The sequence below is a fragment of the Dermacentor andersoni genome, chromosome 2 (genome assembly GCF_023375885.2).
Source record: "Dermacentor andersoni chromosome 2, qqDerAnde1_hic_scaffold, whole genome shotgun sequence".
Taxonomy (NCBI): Eukaryota; Metazoa; Arthropoda; class Arachnida; order Ixodida; family Ixodidae; genus Dermacentor; species Dermacentor andersoni.
In genome coordinates this window covers 91,703,481-91,716,486 of record NC_092815.1, presented here as the reverse complement: position 1 = coordinate 91,716,486, position 13,006 = coordinate 91,703,481, and the positions used below count along the sequence as shown (strand labels likewise).

At 43.5% G+C, this 13,006-nt stretch overlaps 2 protein-coding genes across 2 annotated transcripts in view; both read left to right on the top strand.

Annotated features, from left to right (window-relative positions):
- Positions 1 to 2,886: 2,886 nt before the first annotated feature.
- The window catches only part of LOC126542041 (ubiquitin-conjugating enzyme E2 Q2), a 40,708-nt gene continuing 30,588 nt past the window's right edge, over positions 2,887 to 13,006 (top strand). The window contains exons 1-2 of the mRNA XM_050189013.3: positions 2,887 to 3,187; positions 4,348 to 4,452. Coding sequence (XP_050044970.1) covers positions 3,026 to 3,187; positions 4,348 to 4,452 — 267 coding nt within the window. The 5' untranslated portion in view covers positions 2,887 to 3,025. The remainder of the gene's footprint in view (positions 3,188 to 4,347; positions 4,453 to 13,006) is intronic.
- On the top strand, positions 9,795 to 11,820 carry LOC126542034 (piggyBac transposable element-derived protein 4-like). Its single transcript, XM_050189004.2, has one exon. The coding sequence runs from the start codon at positions 10,040 to 10,042 to the stop codon at positions 11,765 to 11,767; it is 1,728 nt and encodes a 575-aa protein (XP_050044961.1). The 5' UTR covers positions 9,795 to 10,039; the 3' UTR covers positions 11,768 to 11,820.

The following is a 13,006-nucleotide window of genomic DNA, read 5'->3' as shown; positions in this document are numbered from 1 at the left end:
AGAATGCTGCAGAGACCCTGGTGGGCACTCGGAGGCCGGAAATGGTTCCGTACATGCGCAAGGTGACACATTGGCTGAAAAAAGTGGCTGCTCGGTTTGACATGCCAATGGTTTTTTCAGCCCCCAAGAAGCTTGCTCAGCTGAGCCGTCACATCACTTATGCAGACAAAAAAGTGGGTGTCTTGGAAAGCGTCTTGTCGAGTGTGCCAACAACGTTGTGTATGAGATCCCCCTATCTTGTGGAAAAGTCTACATCGGCCAGACAGGGCCATGCATCAATGACAGACTCTGGCACACAAGAAATATAGCTAATAAGGAGAATACACATCTTGCTGAACATTGCAGTAGACGTCTCACTTGTGAACGACGTTTCCGTAGCATGAAAATTCTAGGCAAGAGCAAGAAAAAATCCACTTGTGAAACATTAGAGGCAGTTTTTTACCAGAAAAGCAGGTCAGGATTGTGTAACCGAAACTATGATTACACTGTACAATGCAGAAATGAAATTCCTTTTGTGCCTGGTTCAATCACTTCCTGTTTGATGAATTCCATTTCTCCTTGTAACGGTGTGTCTGCACAGCTTGTGGATACATATACCTGTGGGTTGGGCTTCAACAAAATCAGTTGGTAGTTTGCGCCTGTGTTCGTCTTCATTTTTACTGTGCCGTCTCGTTGCGCACTATTTCCAGATGGTTCTCGTGTCCAAATTGTTAACCAGCATCAGTGCAATTCTCTTGTCGGTGTTTGTTCTTCTGCATTCATGAATGCTTACTGGTGCTTAGCAAGAGTTAATAAGAAAAAGTGGTGAAGTTAATATCCAGGCACATCTATGGACAGAAGTAGTCTAGATGAAGGGCAGTGTAAATTTGCAGAGTTCACTGCTGAATGTTTCTAATGCAACAAATTCATATATGTGCACAGAAGTGCATGTATAATTTGCATGAAACACATTGTAAATAATTTGTAAGATTTAATTTCCACTTGTTTGATAGAAGAAAACGAAAGCATGTTTTCGCACAGGGAGTGCAAGTATAGGTTGGCTCAAATTCTGCTGTCAATTATAACTGCTCATGTTGCAAGCCAAAGCCATTCTTGGCTTAAGAAAATAGTGTAACTTGCTTAATAAGCACATGTCAGATTCAGAGTTGTTAAAGGCTTCTGCAATCTCCATTTACAAGTTGCCCCATTGTGTGAAATGCTAAGAACAGATGTTTGTTCTCAAGGCAATGTATTAATGACAGTTTCTGGGAACAAATGAAGAATGCTTCGACAAGCTAGCCAATTACATTTGCCCAGTCAGTGCTCATAAAACAAAATCTTTATGACAGAAAATTAAAGTCAGGGGTTTTACATGCTAAAACCATGATTTGATTATGAGGCATACCACAGTGAGGGACCCCAGATGGATTTTGGCCACCTGGGGTTCTGTAACGTGCACCGAAATGCATGGTATACTGGCGTTCTTGCATTTCACTCTCATTGAAATGCGGCTGGGATTTCATCCCGTGCCCTTGGGCTTAGTAGTGCAATGTCTTAAGCACTACATCACCATGGCAGGTCAAAGTCTGTGTATCTTCACATGATGTAATTATTGAAAAGAAAATGTACTGCATACCAGCTATGACAGTCTCAAAGAAAGGTGCATGTAAACAGCTTGCTTATCTATTTTATTCGGCAAATTATGTGTGTGTGACACCTTATATTTAAGCTAATGCTGTGCATGCTGATTGTATAGATATCTGCCATCTGATATCTTGGGACACCATACAATATATCAAGGCCTTGAGCTTGACCAAGCTTGGTCTTGTGCAAACCAGTTCTTGCTAGGTGCTTTCGTGTTATAACTACAGCTTTAAGTTCTAATTAAATCATGCTGTGTGCATTCGAATGTTTAAGGTAAATGGTACATTTGTACAGGAAGAATACTTACTTTTGATATTATTGGGACAGAATGTAAATGTAGCACAACCATGTGATTCAACTGCAAGTTGTCATTATGCGAACAAAATTACCTTAATTGCTTGGCCTACTTAAAGTGTGGAGACGCCTCATACATTAAAGCACGATTGTTAATCCGCTTTTAGCGGAGTATTGACGCCATAAGACAAAGCTGGTATTTGACGACAGGCATTCCTGCCCTTGTTGCAAATAAAGAAGTTTGCCAGCTGTTTTTACACTAGCACTATGCTCGCATTATGGCACCTTTCGAACAACACCAACCGTCATAACTTGCATAGTTTAGTCAGCATCTACTTTGCATAGTTGCCTCCGGCATACTGTAGTACTTACATGCAAGACAGATTTGCTGCACACATCTATTGCATTATGGGAAAATATTGAGTGAGATTATGCCACGAAATACTAGATTTGCCTGGTATTCACGCCACAACTCGCCCTTTGCTTCGATATCGCAATCAAGACCACCTTAGTATCTTCATACTTTCTTTCACACGAAAAAACAGTCCCAAATATGGTGAGAGAACTTGTCATTCGCTAGCCATTCAAGATGACAGCACTCGTGAGCGATGACACTGAGAACGCTAATTGATAAATATACTCCCACTAACCAGCGCCTTCACAAACCATCCTTGTTTTCGCAACTGAAACTGCAATTTGTCAGCTTTGCATCGGCACAAATGAACGCAGCAACAACACATAAACCGGTGATGAGAACTCGAGGCGAGTCCTATGAAAAGAGCGAAATCGAAAGTGCACGCACAACTGATGGAATGCCGGAACAAAGGGCCACATGAGTTACAAAACAAAATCCAAGTTTACTTAGGCCCCCACGCCCTCATCTCCGCGGCTCTCTATCGCGTTTCACACCGTTCTTTGCACGGTCAGTGAGGAAACTGGGTTTGAGAGTGTGCCAGTGCGCTGCTGTGCGCAGGCGCATATTCTTTTACTAGTGTCCGCCATATTGTGTCAGTGAGGGGTAGAATGTGTCAAAAGTCAGTCCCATAAAGTTCCCGTGTTCAAATTCGCGATCCAGCTACAGACGTTGTCATGTTCTTGAGGTGATAAAATGGCCTGCCTAAACAGTCTCAAGCAAGATATCCGGGCATTGGAAGCATCGTTCCCGAAGAACCACGAACGATTCCAAGTGGTAGCTGCGTCAGTGGATGAACTCACTTGCAGATTTATCGGCCGCAATGGGAAGAAAATTGAAATACACGCCAACATCACAGTGAGTACTACTGAAAGCGGAGTATTCTGTGGTTGTTGCGTGTAATTTAAGAAGTTTCTCTGTGACGTAACCGGCCACTTTCGCCAACAGCTGAGTGGCTTTTTTTTTCTAAGTAGGCCAAGACCTTGAACAAGAGTATTGTTTACGAGCGAAATCCTACGACCAGCAGTGCACACTCTTTGACGCTTTCGTCGTTCTTAAGAAGGGTGTTATTGTCATTGTATACTCCGAAGCATAATCAGCAGCTTATATTTTGTGGAGACAGAAGTGTATGTTCGATATACAGAGTGCGCTGAAAATCGGTGTATTGTTGCCATCGTGGGCTGGCGCGCCACAACGCTCTCTCGCTTTTGGTCTCGCAGCCCTGCTTCGCTAATGCCTCGTGCAGCAGCTTCTGACGCAAGCGAACACGCTTGTGCAAACACAGGCCTAGGTGAAGCGTCCAATTCACCCAGGGCTGTAGTCGTTAAGCACGGTTCGGGGAAACCTATGCCTTCACGCGAACCATGGCTACGGCGCCCGCAACACAGCAGCCCACTGGAGACGCGAACTTGCGGGCGTATCCCATATTTAGGAGAACTATGTCGTTGGACTAGCAAGCACTGCGTTGCCCCGTTGAATCAGCCTTTCTCCACCGTAAACTGGTGCTTCGAGGTGGAAAATGAAATCTGAAAATAGGAGCGCGCAGTGACCAAGAAAGAAAAAAAAAAAAAAATCCTGTCAGCCGATGCCTGGACGCTTCCGTGCGAGGAGCGTCGCCCCGAACGACGACTTTCGTGGAACGTCGCAGTAGGAGTGTTGACTCGCTTGGGTTTTCTTTGTTTCCTGCTCCTATCGCCGTTGGACAGCGTGGACCTTTGTTCGAGCGGTCGCACTTGTGTTCCTGCGTGTTACATACGATGAGCGTGACAGACGTGTGTGGTTCTGACCAACGGCGTACAAAAAAGAAAAAAAAAGAAACGCGATGTGCGATCTGTGATTGTCGGCGTATGCGTAGCGTAGTGCAGGTAGTTTAAAGCGACATTCACGCCTACATTTGTGACGCGGGAACACTGCATAAGCGACCGGAATTGTTGTGGAAAAAAAAAATATATATATATATACACTGATGTTTTTCGGCAAGCCTCTTCATTGACCAGTGTGCAACATAAACATTGCAGGAGACGTACCCCTCAACGCCACCAGTCTGGTTCTCCGATACCGAGGACCCAAGCATTACGAACATTGTTGAGCTTCTTACAAACACCGCAGGCCGAGACAACCACGTGAGTGTTCCGGTGTATCAGCAGTCCTGGCTGCAATGTGTTATTGGATTTGATCCAATTTATGCAGTGTGTTTGCCATCTCTGCTTGTAATAGAGGGACTTCCCATGCATTTCTGCACTAAAGAGTTGGCGAGGCTCTTTGCTGCAGGGAAGCTAAGCACCACCACGTTAGACTGTCTTGCACATATTAGTTTTACTTGGTTACTTCAGGCAAGCTTATTGTCGGCAATTGTTTTCCCCTCTTATAGTTTTTTGTTATGGAGAAAATTTAATTAGCTTTAAAAGCTTGTCCTGATAACTAGGGCAAATTAGTTTAACATTGACACCATCCAGCTTTTGAGCATGTACAGCATTACATGTTAATTAGTTGACGTGAGAAGATCAACATAAGCAGAACTAACTTCTTATGGAAAGGCAATTTCTTTTAACACACACCGACACATATTTTTGAATATATAGAAAATATACCACATGATTCTTGCACATGAAAGCACATAGCAAGTATGAAGATTATGCAACATTTTTAATATATGTTTAGTTTCATCCTGAAGTTGTGTCGAACTGCCAGATCTGGCATCATCTACTGTGACACAAAATAAAATTTGCAAGACTTTGTGTAGCAATAAGGCTAGCTAGGATGGTGCTGCTCATTAAAAAAGAAAGTGAGCGTTTCTCCTGGTGTGCTTGTGCAGCAGCTGCAGTGAGGGGGGGAACAACTGTGTTGTGATGTCATCACACAGCCACCTCCTTGTTATACAAACAAAACTGGTTTGTCAGAACAAGTATTACAAAGAATTATTTAGGGTGCCCTGGGTGATTGCCAACTTATTTTAAAAGGCTTAGATTTATATTATAACAAGACTGTCACACAAAAATAGTCATGCCAGTACTCGTTTAAGAGGTGGAACCCATACTTGCATGTGTGCACTTGTTCATTCTTGTTCACTTAACTTTGAATTCTCAACAAATTTTTCTAGAGTAGTAATTTTCGTGACATTTAAAAATTTTTTTATATACACACAAGGGAATACTGCCCGTGTACATTTGTTGGAAAGCAAAACACTGTATAGCTATGTTTACAGAATCCCTGCAAAATGTGCTGAACTCAATTGGCCTTTGTTCCTGTCCATAAGGAGCGCTGGCAGAGATTCCTTTGTTGGAGGATAAACTTTTCCTCGCATTGCACAGAGATGTGGTGAAAGCGCAGCACACGAATTTGAACTGGCAGAGGGCAAACACACATAGTTCAAGCAGTGTGCTACCATGCCCCATTATTATCTGTTGTTGGCCTGTACTGTTACTGTCAATACTGTCATCGACAAGCAGGCATCCCTGAGAATGCAAGAAAGACACTGTAGCTTCTTTTTTTGCTCCTTTTCTTTTCATGAATATTACAGACAGAAGTTCAATCTTAAGAGTGCCAAATAAGCTTCCACTGCATGCATTCAGTGCATTGTTGTAAACAGTGACACACATTGGCAGTAGTGAAAGGATTGAATGAAGGCCCCTGAATTTGTCGCATTGGTAGCATGATGTAGTACCATTTGGTCATGAATTACCAGTGGCTACTTAGCCAACATAGCCATACTTTCTCCTAGATAAAAGATGGGTTCTTGTCATTTCAGGAAATTTTTTAAACAATGTAAAAACTAAAATTGCACATAATTTTGCATTAGTGTTATGTGAAAATACCTTACCACTGGAAGTGGTAAGGGAATACATCTACTTAGGGCAGGTAGTGACCGCGGATCCGGATCATGAGACTGAAATAATCAGAAGAATAAGAATGGGCTGGGGTGCGTTTGGCAGGCATTCTGAGATCATGAGCAGCAGGTTGCCATTATCCCTGAAAAGAAAAGTGTATAACAGCTTTGTCTTGCCACTACTCACGTGCGGGGCAAAAATCTGGAGGCTTATGAAAAGGGTTCTACTTAAATTGAGGACGACGCAACAAGCTATAGAAAGAAGAATGATGGGTGTAACGTTAAGGGATAAGAGCAGATTGGCTGAGGGAACAAACACGAGTTAATGACATCTTAGTTGAAATCAAGAAAAAGAAATGGGCATGGGCAGGACATGAGGGAAGATAACAGATGGTCATTAAGGGTTACAGACTGTATTCCAAGGGAAGCGTAGCAGGGGGCGACAGAAAGTTAGATGGGCAGACGAGATTAAGAAGTTCGCAGGGACAGCATGGCCACAATTAGTACATGACCGGCGTAGTTGGATAAGTATGGGAGAGGCCTTTGCCCTGCAGTGGGTGTAGCCAGGCTGATGATGATGATGATGTCTGAAATTAAATGAGTGGAATATTGGCAGGAGAGATTACCACGGACAACTAGCATTACCCTAAGCAAAGGTAAATTATATACATCCTCTGCTTGCTTGAATACACATATTTGTATCTATGCAAATAATCCTTACATATACATAATGCTTGTATTCCCCATTAGTAAGTAAATATGCAGTGGGCCGACCTCATAACAACTTGCTTAGTGCTCTTTTGCCATTTCTGGCTCTTGTGCCATAAGGCACCACAATCAAATCATATCATCAGACCATATAATAATGCAAAATTATGTTAGAACATTAACACTGTTTTGTTCATTTGCATTGTCTTTTTCATTTCTTTAGTGACATGTTAGGCATGGTCAGATATGAAGTGGAAGCAAAAACAAAATTAAGGGAAAAGCCATCTGGGAGAGCAGTTTCTAAAACCACTCTTAAGTGCTTTTTTTTTCTTTTTAGCTAACATAAATACTTCTAATATTTAAGTATGTTGGATCACTGTTATTGTCTATCATTAAGCGTCAAAATTCACAAAGTGTGGCTTGCACGAACAACCACAATCTTGCACTTTTCTGGTACTGCAAGGTCTGGCAGGGATTCTGTGACTAAGATGCATCTTTCAGCATTGTTGTAGAACAGCAGCATAAGCTCTGACAACAAAAACACTGAAGCTGCTCACTGCTTCTGTGCTCTGTAACATGGTTCTTGGGTGATGCGAATATCGTAAGAAGTTCCCCTCTGCCTCGGTGTCATGGAAATGAGCTAACATAATTGGCTGGCCCATCTATACACAACAAGAACTAAATAGAGGTTAATTCGAAGATAATTGATGTTTTGAAGCACTGCGAAGATGAAACTTCTTCGTTCGTCTCCTTCCTTGTAGAAAAAGTTTAATTTTGGCAGCACCTACACACACTTTTTCGAGTTTGGCAACAGTGTAATCTTTAGCTATGCATTTCTGGGTTGTCATCGACTATAGTTGACTAGTGGCATTGCATGTGACAGGTAATGTTGAAGATACAATTACATTGGGGAGGCGCATGTTTGTGGATGAAAATAACTACTAATTTTCTTGTAGCTGTAATCGCAGCCAAGCTATGATGTGCTGTCCCAAATTGTATGAGTAGTTCCTGCAGACATGTGGTTAATGCACTGCTGCGTTTAACTTTTCAATCCGAACTATGGCATGGCTGGGTTACGAGAAAAATGAGCAGCATACTTTCATCATTGATAGTGCTCTGATCTGGTTTGGATAGTGCACAGGTTGCTTGGCACACTTTTAAAGGGCCTCTAAACAATGTCGGGTCATTGTTTACTCATTTCAAACAAATGCGCGCGTGTACCCGCTGTGGTTGCTCAGTTGCTGTCGTGTCGGGCTGCTGAGGATGAGATCGCGGGATCAAATTCCGGTCATGGCGGCCGCATTTCGATGGGGGCGAAATGCAAGAACACCTGTGTACTTAGGGTTTAGGTGCACATTAAAGAACCCCAGATGGTCAAAATTTCCGGTGTCCTCCACTATGGCATGCCTCATAATCGGAAAGTGGTTTCCACAAGTTAAGCCCCATAATTTAATTTAACAAATGCGCGCATTGTGTAGCCGGTGCCTCTTGCGTGCGTCATAATATCAACAGTGCTCCAGGTGATGTCATCAGTGGTAAAAGTTGTTGATTGGTTGGTTGTTGAGGGATGACCGTGCCAACATGGCAAGAGCCGGCTGTGATCCAAGAATAGACAGGGACTCGCCCATTATGCACCATTGAACCTGTAATGAAGCTTCCATTAAGTGACCTTCACGCGGAGGGTGATTAAGGAAGCCTTTCTTGTGGCGCATGGATTCGACCTCTAGCTTTGGCTGCACTGTGTAGAGTTGGTGAGACTATGCAGCGACGAGGAGAGAGAGCGTGTGTGGGTAGAGTAGCAGAGCGCAAGAGAAACTGCGGTGACTGCATTTCCGTTCATCAAACCCTGTCGTCGTCATCATCATCAGCCCGTTTTATGTCCACTGCAGGACGAAGGCCTCTTCCTGTGATATCCAATTACCCCTGTCCTGCGCCAACCAATTCCAACTAGCACCCGCGAATTTCCTAATTGGACCCGCTGAGGTTGCTCAGTGGTTATGGTGTTGGGCTGCTGAGCACGAGGTCATGGGATCGAATCCCGGCCACGGTGGCCGCATTTCGATGGGGGCAAAATGCGAAAACACCCGTGTGCTTAGATTTAGGTGCACGTTAAAGAACCCCAGGTGGTCAAAATTTCGAGTCCTCCATTACAGCATGCCTTATAATCAGAAAGTGGTTTTGGCACGTAAAACCCCATAAGTTAATTCTTGTTTTTCTTTGAATTTCCTAGTTTCATCATTCCACCTAGTCCTCTGCCATCCTCGACTGCGTTTCCCTTCTCTTGGTACCTATTCTGTAATCCTAATGGGCCACCGGTTATTTAACTTGTGCATTACATGACCTGCCCAGCTCCATTTTTTTCTCTTGATGTCAATTAGAATAACGTCTATACTCGTTTGCTCTCTGATCCAAACCGCTTTCTTTCTGTCTCTTAACATTATGCCTAGCAATCTTCGTTCCATCGCTCTTTGCGCGGTCCTTAACATGTTCTCAAGCTTGTCAGTCTCCAAGTTTCTGCCCTATATGTCAGCATTGGTAAAATGCACTGATTGTACACCTTCCTTTTCAGTGATATTGGTAAGCTTCCAGTAAGGAGCTGACAATGTCTGCCATATGCGGTCCAATGCATTTTCATTCTATGAATTTCCTTCTCATGATCGGGGTTCCCTGTGATTAATTGACCTAGGTAAACATACTCCTTCACAGACTCCAGAGGCTGACTGGTGATCTTGAAATCTTGTTCCCTTGCCTGGATATTCATCATTATCTTTGTCTACTGCATATTAACCCCACTCTTACACTCTCTGTTAAGGTCCTCAATCATTTGTTATAACTTGTCTCCAGTGTTGCTGAATATAAGTGTCATCGGCAAACCGAAGGTTGCTGAGGTATTAGCCGTCAATCCTTACTCCTAAACCTTCCCCGTTTAACCCATTCGCGTCAAAAGACGGCGATTCGCCGTCCGGTGGAGAAAGGGCCGAAGTAGCAAAAGACGGCGAAACGCCGTCCTACTGAAAACCGCTAGTTAGCGCAATAAATAAGAGATGGCGCCACATGAAAGTGTTTCCTGGTTTTTGTTTACTACTTTTTACACCAGGTAGAGATAGTTGTCTGCAAGATTCTCAAATATTTACAAGGAGAAAAGCATTCTCCAAGCCCGCGTTTCTGAATCGAACATGGCGACGCGGCGAGGCAAGCCTCTCACGCAGGCAGAGATTGAATCGGTTTTATTTGCGAGTGATGATGACAGCGACGACACTGTAGTTGTAGATGACCTGCAAAGCAGCGATTCTGAAAGTGACTCGTCCGACGAGGATGTAGGCTCTGACGCCGAGTCAAACTCATCAGATGTGGATTGCGCACCGCCTGCAAAAGCACCGAAGTTAGAAGACTGGAAGTGGAATCCGACTGACAGCGACAAGAAAGTGGAAAAGTGTTTGTTCAGTGGGAATTCAGGAATGAAGAGAACTGTTCAGTTAGCCCTCTCTGCAAATCCGACAGCTTTGACGTCGTTCAACTGCTTGATCGGCGAAGACTTCTGGCAGATGATCGCTGATGAAACGAACGCATTTGCTGTTCTGAAACAGGCTTCAGCGCCCGATCGGTCTTGGTTTCCCACAACACCAGGTGAGATGAAGGTTTTCTTCGCCGTATGTGTGCTTATGGGCCAAGTCAAGAAAAACACGATTCAGTCATATTGGGCGCACAGATCGGTAATTAGCACACCGTTCTTCCCGTCCCTGATGCCAAGGCAGCGTTATCAAGCCCTTTGTAAATACCTGCATTTCTCGGACAGTAGCGGCCAAGCACAAGGGGATAGGCTGTGGAAGCTGCGCTCAGTGTTAGAGTATGTCTTGGAATCTTTCTCCAGTTCCTACTATCCAGAAGAGCAGTTGGCAGTGGATGAGAGTCTCATGAAGTTTCGAGGCAGACTCTGCTTTGTGCAGTTCAACCCGTCGAAGAGAGCACGCTTCGGCATAAAATTTTATAAGATCTGCGAATCTACCAGTGGATACTGCCTCAAATTTGCAATATACACCGGAAAGAGCGACAAGTCGCCTGCGACGGCCGGAATGTTGTGCAGCGAGGCCGTTGTTATTGAACTTGCAAGCGAGTACCTACCAAATGGCCATACCATTTTTGTGGACAATTGGTATAGTTCTCCGTCCCTGTTTCTACGTGTCAAAGATTCAGGATCCAATGCTGTTGGTACAGCGAGATTGCACCGAAAAAACATGCCGAAAGATTTCAAGAAATTGAACTTGCAACGGGGTGAGTGCTCTACTGTGTTTTCCCATGGCATCATGGCTTCAAAATGGCAGGACAAAAAACCAGTGACAATGCTTTCCACTGTCCACGCTGCTGCAGACTTCACTGACTCGTGCAAAAAAACAAGAGATGGTCAACCGATCCGGAAACCTCGTGTTGTGCTTGACTATAATAAAGGCATGGGAGGCGTCGACCGTCATGATCAGCAGCTGGCGTCCTTCCCTATAATGCGCAGATACGCCAAAGGATACAGAAAAATTTTTTTTTATGTTATGGATTTGGCTGTTTACAACAGCTATATCTTGTTCCAAAAAGCAACCGGGAAAAAAATGTCCTACGCGGATTGGAAGCTGGACCTTGTCGAACAGATCGTCGAAGAGACTGTTTTGCCAGGATATCAACGCAGAGGGAAACCAGCTGTGGCTTCATCACCGATGCGGCTAGAAGCTTCTGAATGGGCGCATTTTCCTCGCCAGATACTCCCCAATGCTGTGAAAGAAAATCCGTCTCGAAGATGTGTGGTCTGCAAAGCACAGGGGAAGAGAAATGAAAGCCGTTGGGAGTGTGAAAAATGTAACGTCGCACTTCACATGCCAGAGTGTTTTAAGATGTATCATACGCGAAAGAATTTCTAATTCCGAAAATGTGTGCATGCTTTGAGAGCAAAATAAAACCATTTTTTTTACGCCATGACTTTTCTAGCGCAAGTTATCGCGGTTTGTTTGCAGCGACATCGGTCGCGCCGCGCGCTCAGAAAATGTCGCGGATGGCAGCGCGCGGAACGCCGATGAAGCGGCGGAAGCGAATGGGTTAATAGCTTGAATACTTCTTCCAAGGACACGGCGAATAGCATTGGAGAGATTGTGTCTCCTTGTTTGACCCCTTTCTTTGTAGGTCTCTTTCTACTTTTCTTGTGTAGAATTAAGGTGGCTGTGGAATCTCTGTAGATATTTTCCAGGGTATTTACGTAAGCGTTCTGTACTCCTTGATTACGTAATGCCTCTATGACTGCTGGTATCTCTACTGAATAAAATGCCTTTTCGTGATCAATGAAAGCCATATAGAGAGGCTTATTCTGCAGATTTCTCGATAACCTGATTAATTACATGGATGTGATCCATTGTAGAGTATCCCTTCCTGAAGCGAGCCTGTTCCCTTGGTTGACTGAAGTCTGTAACTTTGCCCTGTAACTAAAACCCTGTAACTTTGCTGTCACTGTGCTAGTTCAAAATATTCTTGCAGCTATAAGTCAATAGTAGACTAATACACTTTGGCCACTATGTAACTAATTTTTGAGCTCAGGGTGGCTTGGGGCCCTTTACCTCTGAAGCTTTCTTTTCAAGCAACCTATGCATGTTTCCTGTGTTGCTTGGACAGTATTTGGGCAGATGCAAGGCTTTTTTTCATTGTCACCAGTTAATTTTGGCTGACATGTCTGGTAATGTACTTTTGGTTCTACCTAAAATTTATTTTTTGAAACCACATGCACGCAATTTTGCAATCTCCCAGGATGTATTGGTCTATATAAAATTTGACTTTTATTTTGATAGTGCATATGAATGAAAAAGAAATTGAAAGGTTCAGAATGTTGCATAATTATCACCTCAGTAGGGTGAATGTGTGGCCATAGGTTCTGAAATGTTTGTAGCTGTGGCTTATCTTGAGTGATTGTGATGAACAGTTGTGAAAGCCGATGTACTGTACAATTCAGAAATGGTGGAATATTTGCTTACAAAAACTAAGAAAATCTGTTGCTATATATAAAAAAAATATCTTTGCATTATTTTCTTGCCTTGCATTTCATGTGCAACGTATTGTGTCACACGTTATGGCACTTACATTTTCTGTTAATCTTTTCACCGACCTCAAGTGAA

Bases quoted from the DNA above. Each gene is read 5' to 3' on its own strand.
- LOC126542034 (XM_050189004.2), top strand. From the start codon at position 10,040: ATGGCGACGCGGCGAGGCAAGCCTCTCACGCAGGCAGAGATTGAATCG.